Consider the following 21,419-nt stretch of genomic DNA (forward strand, 5'->3'; position numbering starts at 1 on the left):
CTGTAGAATGGTAGATGTCAAAAAGTAGGATAGCAAACAAGAAAAACCTCATTTATCATGACAGGGTCTCTACCAGGGGCCAGATAGGAATCAGAAATGGGTGAAGTGGCCCAAGTGGCAGCTCAGCTAAACTTTGGAGCATAAGTACTCTCCAAAGGAGGCAGCCATGATTCAGTCACATGCTAAGACTTCACTTCTGTAAGTCTTTGAGTGCAGTATTGCCAGAGTTCCTGCTTTTTCTAGATTTAGCTGATATTACTTTCCATGTAAAATAGTCATCTTACCTGCAGCACTCTCTTGAGAACTTTGTGCTTGTCAGTGCTTGCTATTTGATAGACTTTTCCCATAACTATTGTTTTTCCCAAAAGCCCGCATGCTGTCTCCAGTTTCTGGTTGCAGTCTTACATTTGGGATGGTAAAAATAGAAGACACTGTAAACAGAACAAAAAGTTTTCATTTATATATTCATAGGCTTTTCTGTTAAAAATAGAAACTGACATGGGATTCTAGATGTCCAACACATCAAACACTATGGTATATATCAGCCTTGGAAATGTCAAATGGTCATAGCCACCTATACATTTTACATGCATATATACACACATATGACAGAATAGCATGCTTTCCCCTCAGAACCACATCTCAGTTAACTTTCACTTTTTTCTGATTTAGAACAATTAACTTGGATTTGCAAACAACATACTTTGTCCTTTCTTCAGGCATTCATCTATGCACTGAAGAAATAGTTATTGAGCCCCACACTATTCCAGCTATTGCAGAATCCTGTAGTCAATAAACCAGAATGAAAAGAAAATCCTGTTCTCATGGACTCCAGCTGAAGAGACGGACAATAAATAAACAAGCAAATATACGATATAACATATCAAACAGTGATGAGTGTTATAATGCAAAATAAAGCAGAGAAGAGAAACTGGATGTACTGACGTGGAACAGGTCAGTGAAGGCTTTCCTGTTAAGATACATCTTAACAGAGTGTCAAAGGAGGTGAGGGAGGCAACTCATGTGTATATCTGGAGGAAGAGCAAAAACAAAATGGAGAAAGAACAAGGAGAAAGAGTTGACTCAAAGGAGGCAGGAACAGAAGCAGGAAGCCAGCTAGGAAGCTAATGGAAAACACAGGTAGAAGAAGATGGCAAGGACTTGGGGCAGGGTGACAGCAGTGAAGGTAGTGAGAAGCGATGTGATTCTGGGTATAGTTTGAAGGTAGCACCAATTAGGTCTGTGGAAGAACTGGACATGGAGTGAACAGGAGCAGTCAAGGATAACTCCCAAGATTCTACTTCATCAACTGGAAGAATAGCACTTTACTGACAAGGGAAAGACTACAAGAAGGAGCCACTCTGGGGAAAAGGATGAGAGTTCAGTTTCAGTAATACTCAGATGCCTACTAGATTGCCAAATGGAGATGTTGAGGAGTCAGTTGGAGATGCAAGTCTGGAGTCAGGGAAGATAGGGCTGGACATATATATTTGGAGGCTGTCACCAGGGTATAGGTGATATTTAAATCATGAGATTGAATGAGATTGCTTAGGCTCCAGGGAATGTATGCAGATAGAAAGATGTGAGGATTAAGCCCCAGGGCACTCTGACAGTGAGACTATGGCAGCTGAGGAGAAATGAGCAAAGGAGACAGGAAAGGAGAGTCTAGGGAGGCAAAAGAAAAACCATGAGAGAACTGTGTCCTGGAAACCCAGTGAAAGAAGTGTTACAAGGGGGGAGGTAATGGTCATTTGAGTTGTATTCTGCTGATGGATCAAATGAGGGTTTGGAAAAGACTGATGGATAGATCACCATAGAGGTCACTGGAAACTTTTGACAAGTGCAGTTCCAGAGGGTGGGGACAGAAGCCTGGTTGGAAAGGATCCATGAGAGAAAGGAAGGTTAGGAATTGGAGGCAGGAAATACATCTGAAATGGGTGTGCTTTGTTTATTTTTTAAAAAATGCCATGCCATTCATAGGAGCTCTGGTAGCGTAGTGCCTAAAGCACTTGAGTGCTAACCAAAAGGCTGGCGGTTCAAACCCACCAGCCACTCCTTGGAAGGAAGATGGGGCAATCTACTTCCGTAGTGATACTGCCTCGGAAACCCTAGGAGGGGTTGCTATGAGTCGGGTCTGACTTGAGGGCACACAACAACAACAACAGCAACAATGCCATTCGTTGACCTAAATAAATGGCATATTGCTGTTTTAGAAAAATATATTAAAATATAAAGGAAATATATAGAATATATTAAAAAAAAAAAAAAAACCCATTAAGTGTTGGAAAGGTCCTTAGAGATGATTACTGAGCCCACCTCTCATTTTCTTAATGAGAAATCTGAAGCCCAGAGAGACAAAGGGGCTTGTCCCAGGTTGCCCAGCTGCTAGCAGAGGCTAGCGTCCAGGTGGTCTGGTTCCCTGCTCAGTGCTCTTTACGCTGCATCAATTTGTTGGCCTCCTTTCACTGCAGATTTGAGTTTTGTGAATTAGCAAATGAATGTAATAAAATCAAGGACTCTGTGCTATGAAGTGTATTTTGTTCATTTACTTTGACAAGGATAGCTCAGCTTCAATTATTTATGTAACTTGATAGTATACACAGGAGAATGTTCTGTGGTGTATTTGGGAAAAGTAATGAATTTCTTCTAAATCAGCCCTTAACTTACTTCCCTGCAATTAAATCTTTGTGAAGAAGTGGGGCAAGGCTGCTGGGGTTTCAGGACAGAGGGAGGATGATGACAGGGTGCCACCAGAATTAACTTTAACTGCCAGATCCCCAGGTAACTGCATCACTGCTCTTGCTTGATCCATTTATAATCCCTGCTTCCATGGCACGTGAATGCATTACTTCTAAATTATTCTGAAGTCCATACTTAGAAACTCTTGGTGAGCACCTGAGCACTTAACCACTGCGATGCACCTCATGTGCTAATATTGAGGAGCCCTGGTTGCACAGTGGTTAAAGTGCTTGGCTGCTAACCAAAGGGTTGATGGTTTGAACCCACCAGTTCCTCTGCAGGAGAAAGATGAAGCAGTCTGCTTCCACAAAGATTTACAGCCTTGGAAACCCTATGGGGTAGTTCTACTCTATCCTATAGGGTCGCTGTGAATTGGAATCCACTCGACAGCAGTGTTTTTTTTTTTTTTTTCCCTTTGTAAATTGATGAAACTTTAAGGAACAGTAAGAGTAAGATGTTAAATTGTTATGTGTTCCTCCAAAGCAAGTAAGAGTCTGGTATAGCATACAACTTCATTTTTATACACATCCATGGAATGACTGGGGTACTCTGTGGTATCAATGCTATAACGAAACCTGATGTTCTTCTCTTAGGATCTGATATATTAAAGTAGGCCAAGAAGACTTGAGCCCATTTTTAACTTATTTTAGCTCCCAGTCTTCTCCTTTTAACCTGGTTTTGCTTCCTGCTTGCATAAGTCTCCTTTGGGGACATTCTTTAAAAACACAAGACCACTGGAATTGATTAATTCAAACCACGATGAGTATGCTAAAATAATCCATCCATTGCTTCTTTAATACTTATTCCCAGATGGGCCTCCTTCCAACTCTCTTTGAAAGGGAGGCACATGGGGGTGCTGCTGCTGGCATTTGCCAAATGGTGGGCTTTTACAAGATTCCACACTAACATAAAGTTAGTTTTAAGAGTTTCTAAATATGATCTGCAGAACATTAACCTAGAAAACAGAGGCACTGTCTCTAAGTCTCCAAACTCTGGGAATTCTTTGTTTTGTAAACATGTTTACAAGTACAGTCACATTGTTCCAAATGGAAATGACTGTAGTGCTTAATACTGGGATTGTCCTTTCTCGTGACTGGATTTGTGCTTCATAATGATTATCTCCTAGACACAGGAAAAGCATTTCTGTAACTCAAAATTGTTACCAGAGGCATTTAGCAGAATCTTGCTTTAAAAATAAAATGATTTTTCATCTTTATTCTCCCCCCTTCAAAAGGTTTCACTGCTCCTGATGTTTAACGTTATGCAAAGACGTGTTTCTGCCAATGAATATCGCCTTATGGCTATGCTTCTGCAAATAGCCTGCTGTGAGCTGATAAAGGGATTAATGCAGCCAAAATTCTTAATCTGTGAAATTACAAATTAAATTCTCATATTAAAAATACCACCCTGAGGTATTTTTTGTGGTTTTAATTCCCCTCTGGTGTTCTGCATACATTGTGCCTAATAATGACGGGGACAAGGCTGTCTCCGTTGGCAGCCTGCTGCCGAGTGATAATGTGTAGGCATTTACTCACTGATAGAAACTGGATTTAACCACTGGCTGATAAACTAAGTGGCAAGTGGGTAATAAGTCCATATTAGCAGAAAAGTACAACTACAGAATTCAGAATTCATAGACCATCAAAATCCTGGCTTAAACTCAGTCATTGAGTCAGATGGGATTGAGATGTCACCAAGGAAGAGTAATATTAAGTTACAAGTTAAGTAAAAGGAAAACAAACCATATGTTAAAGTTTGATGAGCCATAAACCAATGAATCTTTTCGCATCATTTTTTTTTTCAGTACACAAAGACGTCTAATTCCTTACTTTTCTTTCACATAGGGATTTTAACTTTAATTTTTCCTTTTTAATTGGGGGTAATTGTAATGGTCAGCAGATAAACTTTTAGAAAGGAAGGAGAGCTGAATACTGAGTAGGTCATTGGCTGAGAATATATAAAATGGTAATAAAAGATTTGCTAATGAGCACAGGAGGACTAAATTAATACATCTGTAGTAATTAGAATTGAATTTAGGATATCAAAAAGATTTAGGGTAGGAATAGGCAAGAAAAGTTGCTGCTTTGTATTTAGTTCCAAAATAAAGGGTAATGTCACAGAAAATTCAACACTACAATGGGGGAAAAAGGCCTCAAATCCAAGAGACTAAAGAAATAACTTTATGGATATATACTGTAAGTGACATATATCCAAGCATTAACAAACATCATATAAATATTTGTGCTTATCTGCAGTATGTTAATTTTTAATGTAGTCAGAAAAGAGTCCAAAAGGAAGTATCTCTAATTAGCATTTGGAAAGAATGTATCACCACTGAGTAACAATTTTCTTACTGTTATTGTTTGCACAATTACGCAAAAATTCTATTTCACACTTTGGAAGAAAGATGAGATTCTCCAAGTCATAAATTCTTGACCAAATATTTAAAATGTAATTGAAAAAGACTGTGTAAATATGAACACTTTTGTAAAAAGAAAACAAAACCCACCCTGGAATGTGTTTTGTTTTAAAAAGATTCAGAGACGAGCTGTCTGTATGAATGCCAAGAGATTCGTAGTTAAAATGAGTTACATGCCTTCAGTTCTTACATGTCAATTCAGTGCATTAGCCAATTGCCAACTCTGTTCCTCAGCTCACTGCATAGCAGCACTTTTTAAGGTTATTGTTACAACCAAGATGGTCTCTGAGAATCAAACAGAAATGAATCATTTCTCCTGTGTGTACTGCAGCCAGTTAAACAGTACTGTATGCAAAAGCACTAAATATGTAAATCGTATTTTTCTTTTCCTTTATGACTGCTCAGATCTTTTTTTTTGGACACACACATAATCAAATACAAAGATTCACAGCTGCAGACTGCAGAGCAGAGATAGCAATAAAAAAAAAAAAAAAAAAAGGTCTCCATTTTCTTCCTGTGTCGAGTAAGCTAGCAATTGAATGGCAGCATTCCACTAAATATATACATCTTCCCACCCTCATTCTCCCGCTCTCTTTACACACACACACACACACACACACACACACACACGGATAATGTATACACAAACATATATTCTTATATGTACACATATAAATATGTGAATCTCTCTAGATGTATGTTATACAGAGTGAGGTCCCTGCATTGATCGAGTGTAGCAGATTTGCTATACTCACTATCAGTCAGTTCCCATAGCCGTGGGGGCAGGTCACTAAAATACTCATGGCTCAAGGCTGCCTGTGCTGATAGTCTGTTCTTTGGGGAACACTGTAGGAGCTTGGAAGCCAGGTCCTCTGCATGGTTCACATAACTGAGCCTGAAAACATAAGCAAAAAAGAGAGAAATCAGACTAAACAAGAAAATTCATTAAATAAAACTAAGGAGTCCCTACTTTTTTTGGACTTCCTAATTTTTAGTCCTATCCAAGAAAATAAATTAAATTCTGAAGCAGAATCCATGCTGGTTCTGCTTAGGGTATCGGTTACTCCAAAATGGCTTGTACTTTTGCTACCCTAGTATCATTGATTAAAAACATTTCCACTAAAAGTTAAAGGTTGATATTTGCAGAATAGGCAGAAGTAGGTCCAGAGGCAGAATTTTTCAGAAGGCAATTTATCAAGTAGTTGCAAGAATCTGTTCATTTGTTCATAGAGGACTTCTGGTAAGATGGAGGCAGAGGCATACATGCGACACAGACCCTCTCCAACAAAGAAAAGAAAAACCAACTGACAGAGATACAGAAGATAATCCTGGAGCCCTGAGCTTTGAAAAGAACTAGGCAGAAGTAGATTAGGCACCAACTAGTGGAAAAACCTGAATGAAAACAGTGAGTACAGAGAGATGGTCGGAGCTGCAGACTGTCAGCTACTCTGACAAGTGGTGTTGGGACCTGAGAATTAACCTAAAGATCAGCCCTGGTCACCAAGGGCTGCAGGGACAATTGCACTGGTGGCCTATGACTAGGAAGGCAAACAGCAAGCAGGGAGACAACCTGAGCTGCTGACTTTTCAATGTCCGGAGGGCGCAGCCATTTTCATTGTTTACACATGGCAGCCATTTTGGATATTTAAAGTGACCAAAGGCGCAGCCATTTGGAATGTTTACAAGCGGTGGCCATTTTGGATATTTAAAGTGACTGAGGATGCAGTCATTTTGAATGTTTACAAGTGGTAGCCATTTTGGATACTTAAAGTGACTGAAAGTGCAGCCATTTTGAATCTTTACAAATGGCAACCATTTTGGATTTTAAAGTTACAGTGTTCTCATATGGATTCCAGGGACTTAAGAATAGGCTCTGTTTGCCAAGGTTGCCAAGGGACATACACGAGGCTGACAACAAGAAAGGAGACAGGTAGTGAGTGTATAAGTGCTGTCAACTAGTGAATAGAGGAGCACACCACAGTACCCTGTTTGTGTAGATAACATACAAACAAAACAAAGAAAACAAAATTGTGGGCAAGTCACTCCTACATACAATCACCAATTAAATACAAACACAAAAATGTCACAATGCCTTGGAGACAACAGAATATCACAGTCCACACAAAGAAGCAACATAAAGCAGGAGAAACAAAGGACCAGGATGTTGTTGTTGTTGTTGTTATGTGCCGTCGAGTCGGCCCCGACTCATAGCGACCCCTCCTTGGGTTTCCGAGGCAGTATCACTATGGAAGTAGGATTGCCCAACCTTCCTTCCGAGGAGTGGCTGGTGGGTTTGAACCACCAGCCGTCTGGTTAGCAGGCAAGTGTCTTAGCCACTATGCTACCAGAGCTCCCAGGATATAGACCTAAAATATATCCCTGAGGAAGATGCAGCATTGGAACTCCCTGATAAGGAATTCAAAAGAGTTATATTTAGGTATCTTCAACGAATTGAGAGGCAGATCAAGGAAAACACAGAGAAAACCCTAGAACAATTTCAATAAACAACACAAGAACAAAATGACAAAACAAATGAAAAATTAGAAATGATACAAAATCTACACAAAGAAATCCAGAAGATTAATAGTAACTTTTCAGAAATACGTAAGACATTGAATGGGCAAAGGAGCAGAATTGAATCAATGGGAGACAGAATTGGTGAGATCGAAGGCAAATACCTCAACACTTCTTTAGAAAGGGATAAATCAGAAAAAAAGATCAAAACAAAATGAAGAAAGCCTAAGATTCATGTGGGACACCATCAAAAGGAGTAACCTACATGTAATTGGAATTCCAGAACAGGAAGAGAAAAATAAAACCACAGAGAAAACTATTGAGGATTTGTTGGAAAAGAATTTTCCTGGTATGATAAAAGATGAGAATATATCCATTCAGCAAGTCCAATGAACCCCAAATAGGATAGACCCCAAAAGAAAACCACCCAGACATATCATCATCAAACTTACCAAAACCAAAGACAAAGAAAGAATCATGAGAGCAGCATAGGAAAAATGAAATGCCCTTACCTGCAAGGGGCAACCAATAAGACTAAGCTTGGATTTCTCCACAGAAACCATGCAGATGAAAAGACAATGGGATGGTATATATAAAACACTTAAAGAGAAAAATTTCCAACCAAGAATTATGTACCCAGCAAAATTGTCCCTCAAATATGATGGTGAAATTAGGATATTTCCAGATAAGCAGAAATTAAGGGAATTTGTTAAAACCAGACCAATCTTACAAGAGATGCTAAAGGGAGCCCTTTGGACAGAGAAGCAACAACAGCCAACAACAACTGACTATTAACACACATGATGATATAACCCAGAAACCAACCCGGCTATGGAAGTATCCAAAGTAAATAAGCCTACAAGATTGTAAACAGGAAACCAGAGACATCAATTGACAAATGAGGATAACTACAAACCAAAAAGAGGGAAAAAACTGTGTCATTACAGAACTTCTAATTGGTAGGGAAGTCAAGATAACTACAAGAAGAACAAACTGCTCTAAACTGGGGAAGAAAAGTATAATTCACAGGGTAACCTCACAGAAAAATGATAACCTTTCAATCAAAAGAAAAAAGAGGACCAGCACAAGTATTTAGTAGATACTGAAACAATAGCAATGAAGGAAGTGATAACATGAGTCATAAACAAAATGAGCTCAGCATAGAAAATTATTTGGGACAAAGAAATCAACACCATGAAAAAGCACGTAACAAAAATGACAGCAACAAATTCATATTTGCCGATAACTACATATCTGGCAAGGGACTTATCTCTAAGATTTATAGTGGAAGAGTGGATGGCCAAACTATGGTACATACACATAATGGAATGTTATGCAGCATTAAAGAACAATGTAGAGTCTGCAAAACACCACATAATATGGATGAACTTGGAGGAAATTATGCTGAGTGACATAAGTCAATCACAGAAGGACAAATATGGTATTGGTTCATTGTTGTGGAAGGTCAAGAAAGGTTTATAGAGAGAGAGAAAGTTTCTTTGTTGGTTGCCAGGGGTAGGAGGGAAGGGGAGGGAACACTGCAAAACAAACAAACAAATAAAACACATCGACCCATATCACTTCAGTGTTGTGTATTTCACTGTACATAAATTTATTTCAATGAAATGCATTTTTTTAAAAAAAGAACTTGTTCATAGAATCGATGTACTGCATATACATCTGGATATACTTACAGGAAGATTAATAGAAAATAACTAGGAGAATTAAAATCAAACTGCTATTAAATTCTCTAGTTACTGAAGTTATACTCTAAGAATGTGAATCTTCTTGCACTGACTATAAAATTATTGGAATAAGTATCCTGTCAAATGTAAACAATCATACTATTAACATAGAGGTTAACAAAGGCAATATGCTTAAACCATATGGGCTGAATCAGTTCAAGATGACCTTTAATACAACAGTACATAGAAAATATGTCTCGATATTACCAAAAAGAGCAGAGAAGTCAAATCTTCCATGTGGTATAAGCTTTCAAGTGAGTAGCAGCACCACACAAGAAGCCTTGCTTTTCATGGAGTATTTCACTGCTCAGATCTAGTAAATCTGGATCAAGAACATAATAATGATAATGAAAGTATTCCTAATAGTGTCTACCATTTATGGAAAGTTGAATATGTGTCAGGCACTTTCCTACGCACTTTACATACTCTCTGTTTATTGGAATCTGACAAGTCGTCTTTCTCTGTTTCCATATAATAGCAGCGGAAGCCAAGGAATGAGCCACAGAAGACAGTGACTTCTCAGCAGCTTGAGTGGACATTTAAACCCATCCAGAACTACATCCTCCAAAGGAGCTTTCATAGGTTATTCTCTCTCTGTAACAACTCTTCTCTAAAAGTTCTCACCCACTGATTCCCTGCGTTTCTATAATAGGGTGCAAGATGTGCAGTGATCCCAGAAGTAACCAGCTGTTCAGTATTTTTCTGGCATATCTTTTGCTGTCTTACTTTTAATGCTCTGCATGTGTGAAGTTTAGGTGTCTCTGCCATAATCATTCTATGTTGTTTAGTGCCAGCCATCCAGTCGATTTTGACTCATAGTGACCCCAGGTGACAGCGCAGAACTGCCTCAGAGGATTTTCTAGGCTATAATCTTTATAAAAGGAGCCCTGGTTGCATAGTGATTAAGCCCTCACCTAACTAAAAGATTGAAGGTTTGAATTCACCAGTTACTCCATGAGGAAAAACACATGGCAGTCTGCTTCAATAAAGATTACAGCCTTGGAAACCATATAGGCAAGTTCTACTCTGTCCTACAGGGTCACCATGAGTTAGAATCAACCAATCTTTATGGCAGCAGATTGCCAGGTCTCTCTCCAGTGCAGTGGCTGGGTGGTCGTAATTGCAAATCGATCAGTTAGAAGCCGACTGCTTAACTGTTGTGCCACCAGGGCTCCTTATGCATTATATTTATGTTGCTGTTATGGGTCGTCAAGTTGATTCTGACTCATAGTGACCCAATATGACAGAGTAAAACTGCCCCACAGGGTAGTTTAATTTCTAGTCTAATTTTTACAAGAACACATGCCAGGTCTTTTCTCTTGGGGAGTGGCTGGGTGTATCTGAACTGCCAAACTTTCGTTTAGCAGCCAAGTGCTTAATCACTATGCTACCATGGGTCCTTAATCATTATATGAAAACTAAAACTAACCTACTGCCATTGAGGCAAGTTCAATTCATTACAACCCTATAGGACAGAGCAGAATTGTCCCATAGGGTTTCCAAAGCTGTAAATCTTTCCGGAAACAGATTACTACCTCTTTGTCCTGCAGAGTGGCTAGTGAGTTCAAACACCTGATCTTTTGGTTAGCAGCCTACTGCTTTAACTACTGTGCCACTAGGCCTCTTCAATCATTATTAAAAAAAAACAAAAAAAAACAAAACACTCACTGCTGTGGAGTCCACTCTACTTAAAGCAACCCCTAGTGTTTCTAAGGTGGTATCTCCACAGAAGTAGATTGCCCAGTCTTCCTGCTGAGGAGCGGCTTTTGGGTTTGAACTGCCAGCCTTCTGGTTAGCAGTCAAATGCCTTAGGCACTATGCCACCAGTATAGCTGGGCTTTATTTTAATTTTTATCCAATTAAACAATCCCTGTCTTCTAAAGGGAAAGTTTACTCCATTAAGATTTTATGATTACTAATATATTTGTTGGGAGCTCTGCTCGCGTAGTGCCTAAGGCATCTGACTGCTAATCAGAAAGCTAGCTGTTCAAACTCACCAGCCACTCCTTGGAAGGAAGATTGGGCAATCTACTTCCATAGAGATACTGCCTCGGAAACCCAAGGAGGGGTCGCTATGAGTCCAATTGACTCAATGGCAGTAAGTTTGGATTTTTTGGAATATTTTTGGAATCAGTGCTGCTTTCTTAATTTTTTCACTCTTTTCCTATATTCTTTTGGATTGATTTTTTTTTTTTTTTTTAAATTGTGATTTGGGTGAAAGTTTACAGAGCAAATTCACTTTCCATACAACAGTTCACACACACTTTGTCTTATGACATTGACTACAATTTACCCAATGTAACAGCTACCTTTCTGCTTCTTCCCAATAGTTACCTCTTCCTTGTGTCCATCCTTCCATGCACTCCTGCCCCTTGAGCAGTCTCCCTGTGCATAAACAGCCCTTTTTTTCTCCCATGATTGTTTTCTCCAAGGAGTGTATCTACCTCAGGTAAATGTTCACCTCATCTGCTTGTCTTTTGTTTGGCTGGAAGCCACAGGTGTGGGTTCAATTCCAGACCTGAAGGGCAGCTAGGAGCCATAGTCTCAGTGGTTCCACCCGGCTCTATCAGACCAACAAACCTAGTCTCCCCCCTTTTTTTCCCTCCAAATGCTTTTGAGTTTTGTTCCACATTGTTCTCCCTCTCTATCCAGGATCTCCTACATAGATCCCCCTCCGAGTGGTTGACAGTGGTGGCTGGGCACCATCTAGGTCTCCTGGTCTCATAGTCGTATAGGCTGAGGATCGCATGGTGTACCAGTTGCTACGACTAATTTTTTCCATGAATCTTTGGTTTTCTTCATTCTTCTTTGCTCTGGACGAGGAGAGACCCATCATTGTATCCAGATAGCTGCTTGCAAGCTTTTAGGATCTCAGTCACTACTTGCCAAAGTAGGAGGTGGAACAACGTTTTGTGTAATATGTTATGGCAATTGAGCTTGATGTCCCCTGTGACTATGGTCCCGAGCCCACAGGTTCAACTACTTGCTCCCTCTGGTAGCTGGCTGTGACCAAGAAGTGACTACAACCTTGTCCCTTGTCAGCTCTACTATACACCAGGGAATTCTTACAGAACATATCAATACACTTGTAGAACCATTGTCTGCCAACCCTATACGTGGTCTTAGGTACACTCTCTGCTGCATAGACATATCTAATAGTTCAGCCTGTCCACCCATCTATCCACCTATCCACCCATATACCCGTGTTTGCCTTTACTGACAACGTAGTACTGTATGTGCAAAAGGGTTCATCTTTGTTGTCTGGACCTCCCATATACCTCTGTATGTCTTCTTCCTCAATGCCACCATACTGATTACTCACATTTGGTACATTGCACTTCTCTTCACGCAAATCAATACTTATCTCTACCTATCTAACAGTGTTCCCTACCCTACCCTCCCACTCCCAGTAACCAACAAAGAAAATTTCCTTCCATATATAAACCTTTACTTGACCTTTACAATAACAGACTAATACAATATTTGTCCATCTGTGATTGACTTATTTCACTCAGCATAATGTCCTCCAAGTTCACTGGATGATTTTTAAAATTCACCATTTTCCATCTACCTTGGAAGTTATATATTCTATTTTCATGTATTTGGTGATTTATTTATTTATGCATTTCATTATTCCCTTATATATTTAAGACTTTACCTAAATAAAAAATTTTTCAAGCTGGTTAACAAGGACAAACTGATTAATGTGAATATACTCCTACAAAAGCATATTCACACATTCCAGACAACAAAATGTATGGTTGAACTAACACTGGTACACATCTTCATTTTATAAATTACATAATAAATTACATAATAAAAGAAATGACCAAATATCCAAATATTGTTACACAACTCAAAGACATTTTAAAGAAAAGTATTTTCTCAGTTAATTACCAGGAACCAACTTCTTCTTGTTTTTTTTTTTTTTTTTAAAGAACAAGAGAGGTTGAGAAGAAAAGTAAATTACACTGTAAACAAAAATAGTTGTTAAACAACTTCCACTAGATACAGGGAAAAATTATAAGACTTGCAGAAATTTTGTGATTAAGAATTATGTTATCATCTCTTCCTTTAAAAAAATATTCTATACATCCTGTGCAAGACATAAACGATATTTTATTAAAAGTATTTAACAGCTCTCCCCATTCTTATTTTAGGCCCTCTCTTTCAAGTTACAACCCAAAGTGCAAACAGTAAATTAATTTTAGGGCTGTATGTGTGTGTGTGTGTCTAGAGACATTAAAGACATATGCTTCTGTACAATGTAGATTTTACATGAACTTTTCAACCATAGGTTTGTGATTTTCAACATGGAGGTTTTCATAACACCATGAAATGAGATTTATAGAAAAACATTAAATAATCATCATAAGATTTGGTAAAAATCCAAGAAAATCAATGGCTGCATAACTGAAGTACACTGGTATGAATGTGGAAGATGTAACCATAATGTCACAAGCATAAAACCATCTAGGCCCTATTTTCAAAGTTTGAAATAACTGAAGGGATAAGACACATAGGATCTAGAGTGCTGTTTACTTCTTCAGACATTAATTCTGCATGATACTAAAAACAAACAAATATGTTGGGTATACTGACACCTAATTTCTCTAAATTTCTTATACACTGATAACATTCTGGCATTGAAACAGATTTGGAGAAGGCTTATAACTCAATACCGCATGAACTCAGGAAAAGGCGGTTGAAAAAAATGCTGAATAGCAAGAATCTTTTGTTAAGTGTCCAAACAGGCTGATCATAATCCAAACACAAAGATTGCAATTCTTTCAAGCTTGTGGCCTGTGAAACTGCTTATCAATACTCCTATGAAGCTTCATTAGACTTCTCATTCACCAAGCCTACATATTAGCAAATACACATGATAAATTAGATCCTGACTCATGTTCCACATCCAGTTAACAGCATCAGGCAGATCAGTTTTATCTACTGCAGCCGTTGTTTCTGTGGCCACTAAAAAACAAAACAAAACAAAACAAAAAACCCACATTGCTGTGGAGTTGATCCCAACTGGTAGCGACCCAAGAGTCCAGAACAGAACTGCCTTATAGGGTTTCCAAGGCTGTAAATCTTTGTGGAAGCAGATTGCCTCATCTTTCTCCCACGGAGCAGCTGGTGGGTTTGAACTGCTGAGCCTTTGCTTAGCAGCCCAATGCTTTAACCACAGTGCCACTAGAGCACCTTAGAATCACCTGGGGATTTGTTAAAATGTAGATTCTGATTCCATATATCTGGGGTGCAAATGCTCGGCAGGGGATTGAAATAGAATGAAATGGTGGAAGTCCTGATTTGAATACAGAAAGTCACTTCTATTTCAACATATTCCAGTTGAAATTCTCAGTGCTTTGAATACGGAATGCTGAGTAATGGAGAATAAAATGAATCTCTTAACACAAACAGCAATGCACTGACCAACACTGAGGCAACAGAAAGGAAATATCCTGAAGTTTACCTAATGCAGGTCAGACAGAGCTCATATAAAATGTTCTCTTGATTTTAATTCAACACCCCTATGTCCAGGTTAGGAGCTCTGGTAGCATAGTGCCTAAGGCACTTGACTGCTAACCAGAAGGCTGGCAGTTCAAACCCTCCAGCTACTCCTCAGAAATAAGGTTGGGCAATCCTACTTCTGTAGTGATACCGCCTCGGAAACCCAAGGAATGGTTGCTATGAGGTGGGCCTGACTCGACGGCACATAACAATAACACCATGTCCAGTTTAGGACCTCTGGTAGCGTAGTGCCTAAGGCACTTACTGCTAACTAGAATAACCAGAAGGCTGACAGTTCAAACCCTCCAGCTACTCCTCGGAAGTAAGGTTAGACAATCTACTTCCATAGTGATACTGCCTCGGAAACCCAAGGAGGGGTTACTATGAGTCGGATCCAACTCGACAGCACATAACAACAATATGTCCAGGTTAATTGCTCTTATGGGTACTTCTTGGTTGAGTTGTAATGGATTTCTAACATTCACTTGTCTGAACAGAGAGTGCACTGGGCCTGAAAATGATCTCCACTACCCTTTAGAGTGTGATCAAGAACACCAGAGACCTGTCCATTTATCTGCCCAGGACACTGAAGCCAGCAAGCATTCCCCCTTGAGGAAAGTTGGTTTGGTGTTTTGTTCCATCAAGGATATTGGAAGAACATCATACTTTATCCTTCACCCTCAGTTCTGGCTCCTTAACTTTTAAATATATATATTTAACTTAAAGTTTAAAGTTTATCTTTACCATCTGCTGAATAATGTATGAACATTGTTGTTGCTGTTAGGTGCCAGCCAGTCGGCTCCGACTCACAGCGATCCTATATACAGTAGAATGAAACACTGCCTGGTGCTATGCCAGCCTCACAATCCTTGCTGTACTCAAGTCCATCGTTGCAGCCATTGTGTCGATCTATCTTGTTGAAGGCCTTCTCCTCTTTTGTTGACCCTCTACTTTACCAAGCATGATACCTTTCTTCAGGGAATGGTCCCTTCTGACAACATGACCAAAGTGAGACCAAGTCTGGCCATTCTTGCTTCCAAGGAGCATTCCAGCTGTACTTCTTCCATAACAGATTTATTAGTTCTGGCAGTCCATGATAGTTTCAGTATTCTTCGCCAAAACTACAACTCAAAAGCATCAGCTCTTCTTTGGTCTTCCTTATTCATTGTCCAACTTTCACATGCATGTGAAGCTATTAAAAATACCATGGCTTGGATTAGGCACACCTTAGTTTTCAAAGAAGTATCTTTGCTCTGCAGTACGTTAAAGAAGTCTTTTGCAGTAGATATGCCCAGTGCAATACATCGTCTGCCTGGACATTAGAACACATAGCATGAACATCTGACTCATAGTGACCCTTCCTTGGGTTTTTGAGGTGGTATCTCTACGGAAGTAGAGTTTGAACTGCCAGACTTCTGGTTGGCAGTCAGATGCCTTAGGCACTATGCTACCAGAGCTCCTTAGAACACTTTAATTCTGATGATACTATGGTAGCCCCATCTCTTATACTATATTGTTTAATTTTTTCTATTTTGTATGCATTTTAAGGACATACATCAGACACTGTTGTTGTTACTATTTAGATTTACATTGGGAAGGTTGGGCAATCCTACTTCCGTAGCGATACTGCCTCGGAAACCCAAGGAGGGGTCGCTATGAGTCGGGGCCGACTCGACGGCAAAACAACAACAACCAAATTATTTAATCACTTTACTTCTCATGTTTATGTATGGAAGCAGACTACCCAATCTTCCTTCCAAGGAGTGGCTGGTGGGTTTGAACCACCAGCCTTCTGGTTAGCAGTCAAATGCCTTAGACACTATGCCACCAGATCTCCCTCTCATGTTTTAGGTATTACTTTTTGGATTATTTTTCTTGTTACCGAAACACAACCTTAAGAGGTTGTCTCCATGAAGATTACTTAGTGGCAAACTCTCCGTTGTCTGAAAATGGCAACAGAAAGGAAATATTCTGAAGTTTACCTAATGTAGGTCAGACAGAGCTCATATAAAATGCTCTCAATAGTTTGGTTGAGTATGTAAGTCTAGGTTGAACATATTATCCCTTAGCCCATTGAAAATATTATTCTCCAGGCTTCTTTTGTTGCTGTCTTTTAGTTCTTTTCCTCTACAGAGTTCTGCAATTGCAGTGCAAGGTATTCTTTTTATTTAATCTGCTTGGTATTCACTATGTTCCTGAATTTGAGGCTCACGTCCTTCATCAATTTTGGAAAAATCTCAGCCATTAGTCTTTGAATATTGCCTTTTCCTAATGCTCTATCTGCTCTCATTTTGTAATTCTAATGTAATATCATCTTATTAAATTCTCCTACGTCTTTGTTCTTTCAGTTTTCCATTTACTAGTCCCTCTGTTTTGGATTCTGGATAATTTTCCATTTTCCACTTCGACCAATTCTCTAATTGACACCTAATGTTATTTTCCCTGTTCTCTGAATTTTTACTTCAATGATTATTCTTTTATAAATGCTTTTTAATTCTTTGACAAATCTGCCTATTCAATTTTGATGATCTCTTATTTGAGTTTTTCATTTTATCTTTTATTTCTTTACATTTAAAAATAGTTATCTTCTATACCTGATTATTTCTCAATATTTAAGTTCTGCAGGGTGGGGAGAGGGTCTATTCTTTTCCCTTTGCTATAGACTCTCACTTGTGATGACCTTTGCTCATGCGTTTTCTAATTTTATATTGAGAATTTATGCTTTGCTACTGCTAATCTGTGGGATTCCTGAGGGGCTTGGGTTGAGCATCTGTACCATAGGGGTTTTCTATGCTTCTGCCAGGTCCCTGAGACACTCTCAACATGTGGGCACTCCAAAATCTTGCCTTGGCTTTCCAAATCATGCAACTTATGTAAATTTAAATATGTAGAAATTCTCAGAAGAAATCTTTTCATGCCCACTCAAAGCCAAGATTGAGATAAACAATCATCCTTGAGGCCTCTCTTTTCTAGAAGCAGATTATGTTTTTGAACCACTACTGGGGCTGCAGTGCTTTGAAGGGCCTGAATTTATTTATATGGGGAATCTCCATTTCTATGTCCTACCTTTCCCACATCCAAAGCCTTGTTTCCTGACCTCCAAGTTACTCCTCATTCCTTTTTCAGACAACATTTCTAAGGCAGCTCCAACTTTAGCATTAGCACTTCAGTTTCCTCTCTTTCTTCATTGTAGCCCTTAGCCCTTGGTGATTAACTTATTTTCTTCTTGGTTCAGCTACACATTTAAAAGAATGTGCTTGCGTTTTATCCAGCATTTTGGTCAGTTTTACTGGTAGGGAAAGAGACTTTTTCCCTTATCGGTACATATTATAATCTCTACAATGCAATGGGAAAAAAAAAAAAAAAAAAAACAGAACACTGCCATTGAGTTGATTCTGACTCACAGTGATCCCTGGTGGGATTCCAAGGCAGTAAATCTTTACAGAAGTAGATTGCCCAGTCTTCCTTCCACGGAGTGGCTGTTGTGTTTGAACCACCAACCTTCTGGTTAGCAGTCAAATGCCTTAGGCACTACACCATTACTATAAAATCATCTATACTTTTAATTTTTTTGGTCTTTTCTTTCATAAAGAATCAGTAAATCAGTAAAAATTGGTGGTGTTTCTTTGTCTTCCTCAGTTTCTTCTTTCCTTACTTCCTCCCTCTCTCCCTTCCTTCCTTTCTTTTCCCTCCTCTCTGCCTTTCTACTAATTCTATCAAGTCATCTCTATTAGGCCTCAAAATGTAACTAACTAGAGTTGCTTCAAACTAATGTTCTTTCATATCACAACTTTATAGATGAGTTGCAAACACATTATGCTAAGTCAAAGGAGAAGCCATATTCCCAAGGCTACATATTACATGATTCTATTTATATGACATCCTGGAAAAGGCAAAGTTAAAGAAGCAGAAAATTGATCAATGATTGCCAGAAGCTGAGAATAGTGGGAGAGGTTGACAAAGGGGCACAGGAGAATTTTTTCAAATGATGCACTGGTTCTAGATCCTGATTAAGAAAGATGGACATCAAGCCGTATAGACATGCGAGAGGGCAGGGTCGAGGGAACCATCAAGGACATTCATAAGGTAAAACAGTTTAGAGAGGTGGAATGTTGCAGGTATTTCAAAATGAACATTCAGAACTTAGGAATGAAGAGTTGGCCACTGAGTAGTGGAAATTGGACTTCTCTGTGTCAGGGAAGGAGATTCCTGGCCTTGATGCCTTGAGGTGATTCCTGCACCCTCCCTCCCTTCAACAAATATCAAGGGATGTTCCAGCAAAGGATGAGATGCTGCTGCCAATTGTAAGTCCCCTCCCATCAACTTCAACAGCTGACCTCAGGGTCACGGTGCTCATCGGCTTGGTGAAGTTGTACTCAGTGAGCCTCTACAGTCATGAAGGGCCACATAAATGTGGTAGGGTATGTGGGACAGGATACCATCACTACCACTCTGAATTCATTTTTGGTAAAGTAAAAGATGTTGATATAAACTCTGGGAAAAGCCTCAGGAGCTTTTTTTAAAAAAAAGAAATCTGGATGAGAAGGAAGAAATAAAAAATGCCAAAAGAATTCAGCTATGTGTGCACAGGGAATTTTATATCATAAGCAACTTTTAAGCAAATGCCTTAATAAAGTTGAAAATAATGGTATGTGGTTATTCTAATCATACTTATGATTTTCTGCAATTTTCTTAGTCCTTATGCAGCAGGCATATACATGCACATGCATACACAGGCTTCACCTGCAGTTAAAAAAAATTTGAAAGATAACAAGACATAGTGCAAAGCACCTTTAGAACATGAATATAGAGCAAGAGAGTCTCTTCATTCCTTGGGCAGGTCAGTTGTTAAGTGTTGTTCTAGCTCTAACATGGAAGGTTCTCTGATCTACGGAGAACCTGACTATGAACTAGCTGCAGGGAGGGTGAGCACAGCTGGACTTACTAGTCCCTCAGGGATGACCTTTTAGTACTTTTTTTTCCTTTTTCCTGCCACCAAAGAAATGATCAAACAGTGGCTCTAATTTCTCTCTACTCACCCTTTCAACTAACTCTGCTTCAGAGGCTCACCTAAATTTCTAAACCTACCTGAAAATAGAAAAACAAAAAGCAAAACCAACTCAGAGGGTTTTTTCTTTTGGGGCCAAATAAGAGGTTGGAGAAATAAGAGGAAGAATACAATATTTGTTGAATGACTTGGTGTTTGCTTGAGGAATAAGTACCTTCAAAATTTCTTTCTTACCTGAGAAACATGAATTTAAAAAAAAAAAAAAATCACTTTTGAGCAAAAATATTTTAAGTTCAAATCCTGATCCTTAAGGAACATCTTCAAAATTTATAACCTCTGGAGGATGTAATTTTCTTCTCTTTCTTTCCTATTTGTTTTTTGAAATAGGAATGGAATTGGTCCCTGCCTTTTGTAAAGTGGTTTATTTGCTTTTTATCACATTGTTAAACAATGTTCCAAACTGGTTTCCCTAAAACTAACCATACAACTGTTTGTACAAAAACTAGGCAAGTTACATTTTGATCCCAATAATTCACTTCTAAATATCTCTGTAAAAATCTTCCCCAGAATTTATTAATGTTTTATCTCATAAAATTTTGACAGAAAGAATAGAGGTGTAGTGGATTCAATGTACTCATTAGAGTATTCAGTGAAGACACAAAAAGTATACATAAAAGCTTAAAAGCAGATGAAAGGACAAAAAAGTTCTAGAACATTCCTCACTTGCATTCCATATGGTGATGAGATGAAATTACATACACTGTGGGGTACTACTACCTGAAGCATAACGGTGTGCTTTGTCTCACAGATATTGGAAATACAGCAACCTGGCTTGAATGTGGAGAGTCTCTATTCTCACGTTTCACAGACCATATCACACTCTTCATAGAGCAAAGCCATGAGGCAGGAAGGCCAGCATCTATTCATTTGACAGTGCACATGTTGTCACTGTTGCAAAGATGTTGGCAGCTGGCCACTGGATTATACAAGTGATTTGTTAAAAAACTATTTGGATGATTTGTGCAGATGCCCACCTTCCAATGCAGACAAGTCTGTCTCCTCAACCATGTTAAACAAAACCTTCAGATGGAGCACTTTCCTTGTCTACACATCAAAAGCAAAATGCTCATTTAATCAACTTCTTATCAAAGCTTTTTGACTTCTTTGTAAAAAGTTTTGATTTTTCAAAAACTGACTTATTTTCAGATAAAACCTACTACCATTGAGTCGATTCTGACTCATAGCGACCACCACTGGGTTTCTGAGGAGGTAAATCTTTTTTTTTAAACCTTTCCTTAACTTTTACAATAACCGACTAATACAATATTTGTCCTTTTGTGATTGACTTATTTCACTCAGCATAACAGTCCATTCTATCTTGCAACTTTCTTAACTTCCTCACCATTTAGAAACTGTGACTACACAGTCTTTTCCCTCTTTTTGTCTGTAGTTATCCTCACTTGCCAATTGATGTCTCTGGTTC

At 38.8% G+C, this 21,419-nt stretch overlaps 1 protein-coding gene across 1 annotated transcript in view; it reads right to left on the reverse strand.

Annotated features, from left to right (window-relative positions):
* Positions 1–315: 315 nt before the first annotated feature.
* The window catches only part of CDK14 (cyclin dependent kinase 14), an 835,387-nt gene continuing 814,283 nt past the window's right edge, over positions 316–21,419 (reverse strand). Inside the window, exons 13-14 of the mRNA XM_007939825.1 lie at positions 5,914–6,053; positions 316–431 (exon numbers count right to left, since the gene is read on the reverse strand). Coding sequence (XP_007938016.1) covers positions 316–431; positions 5,914–6,053 — 256 coding nt within the window. The remainder of the gene's footprint in view (positions 432–5,913; positions 6,054–21,419) is intronic.

The sequence above is a fragment of the Orycteropus afer genome, unplaced genomic scaffold (genome assembly GCF_000298275.1).
Source record: "Orycteropus afer afer isolate SDZICR_OR568_19922 unplaced genomic scaffold, OryAfe1.0 scaffold00063, whole genome shotgun sequence".
In the NCBI taxonomy this organism is placed as follows: domain Eukaryota; kingdom Metazoa; phylum Chordata; class Mammalia; order Tubulidentata; family Orycteropodidae; genus Orycteropus; species Orycteropus afer.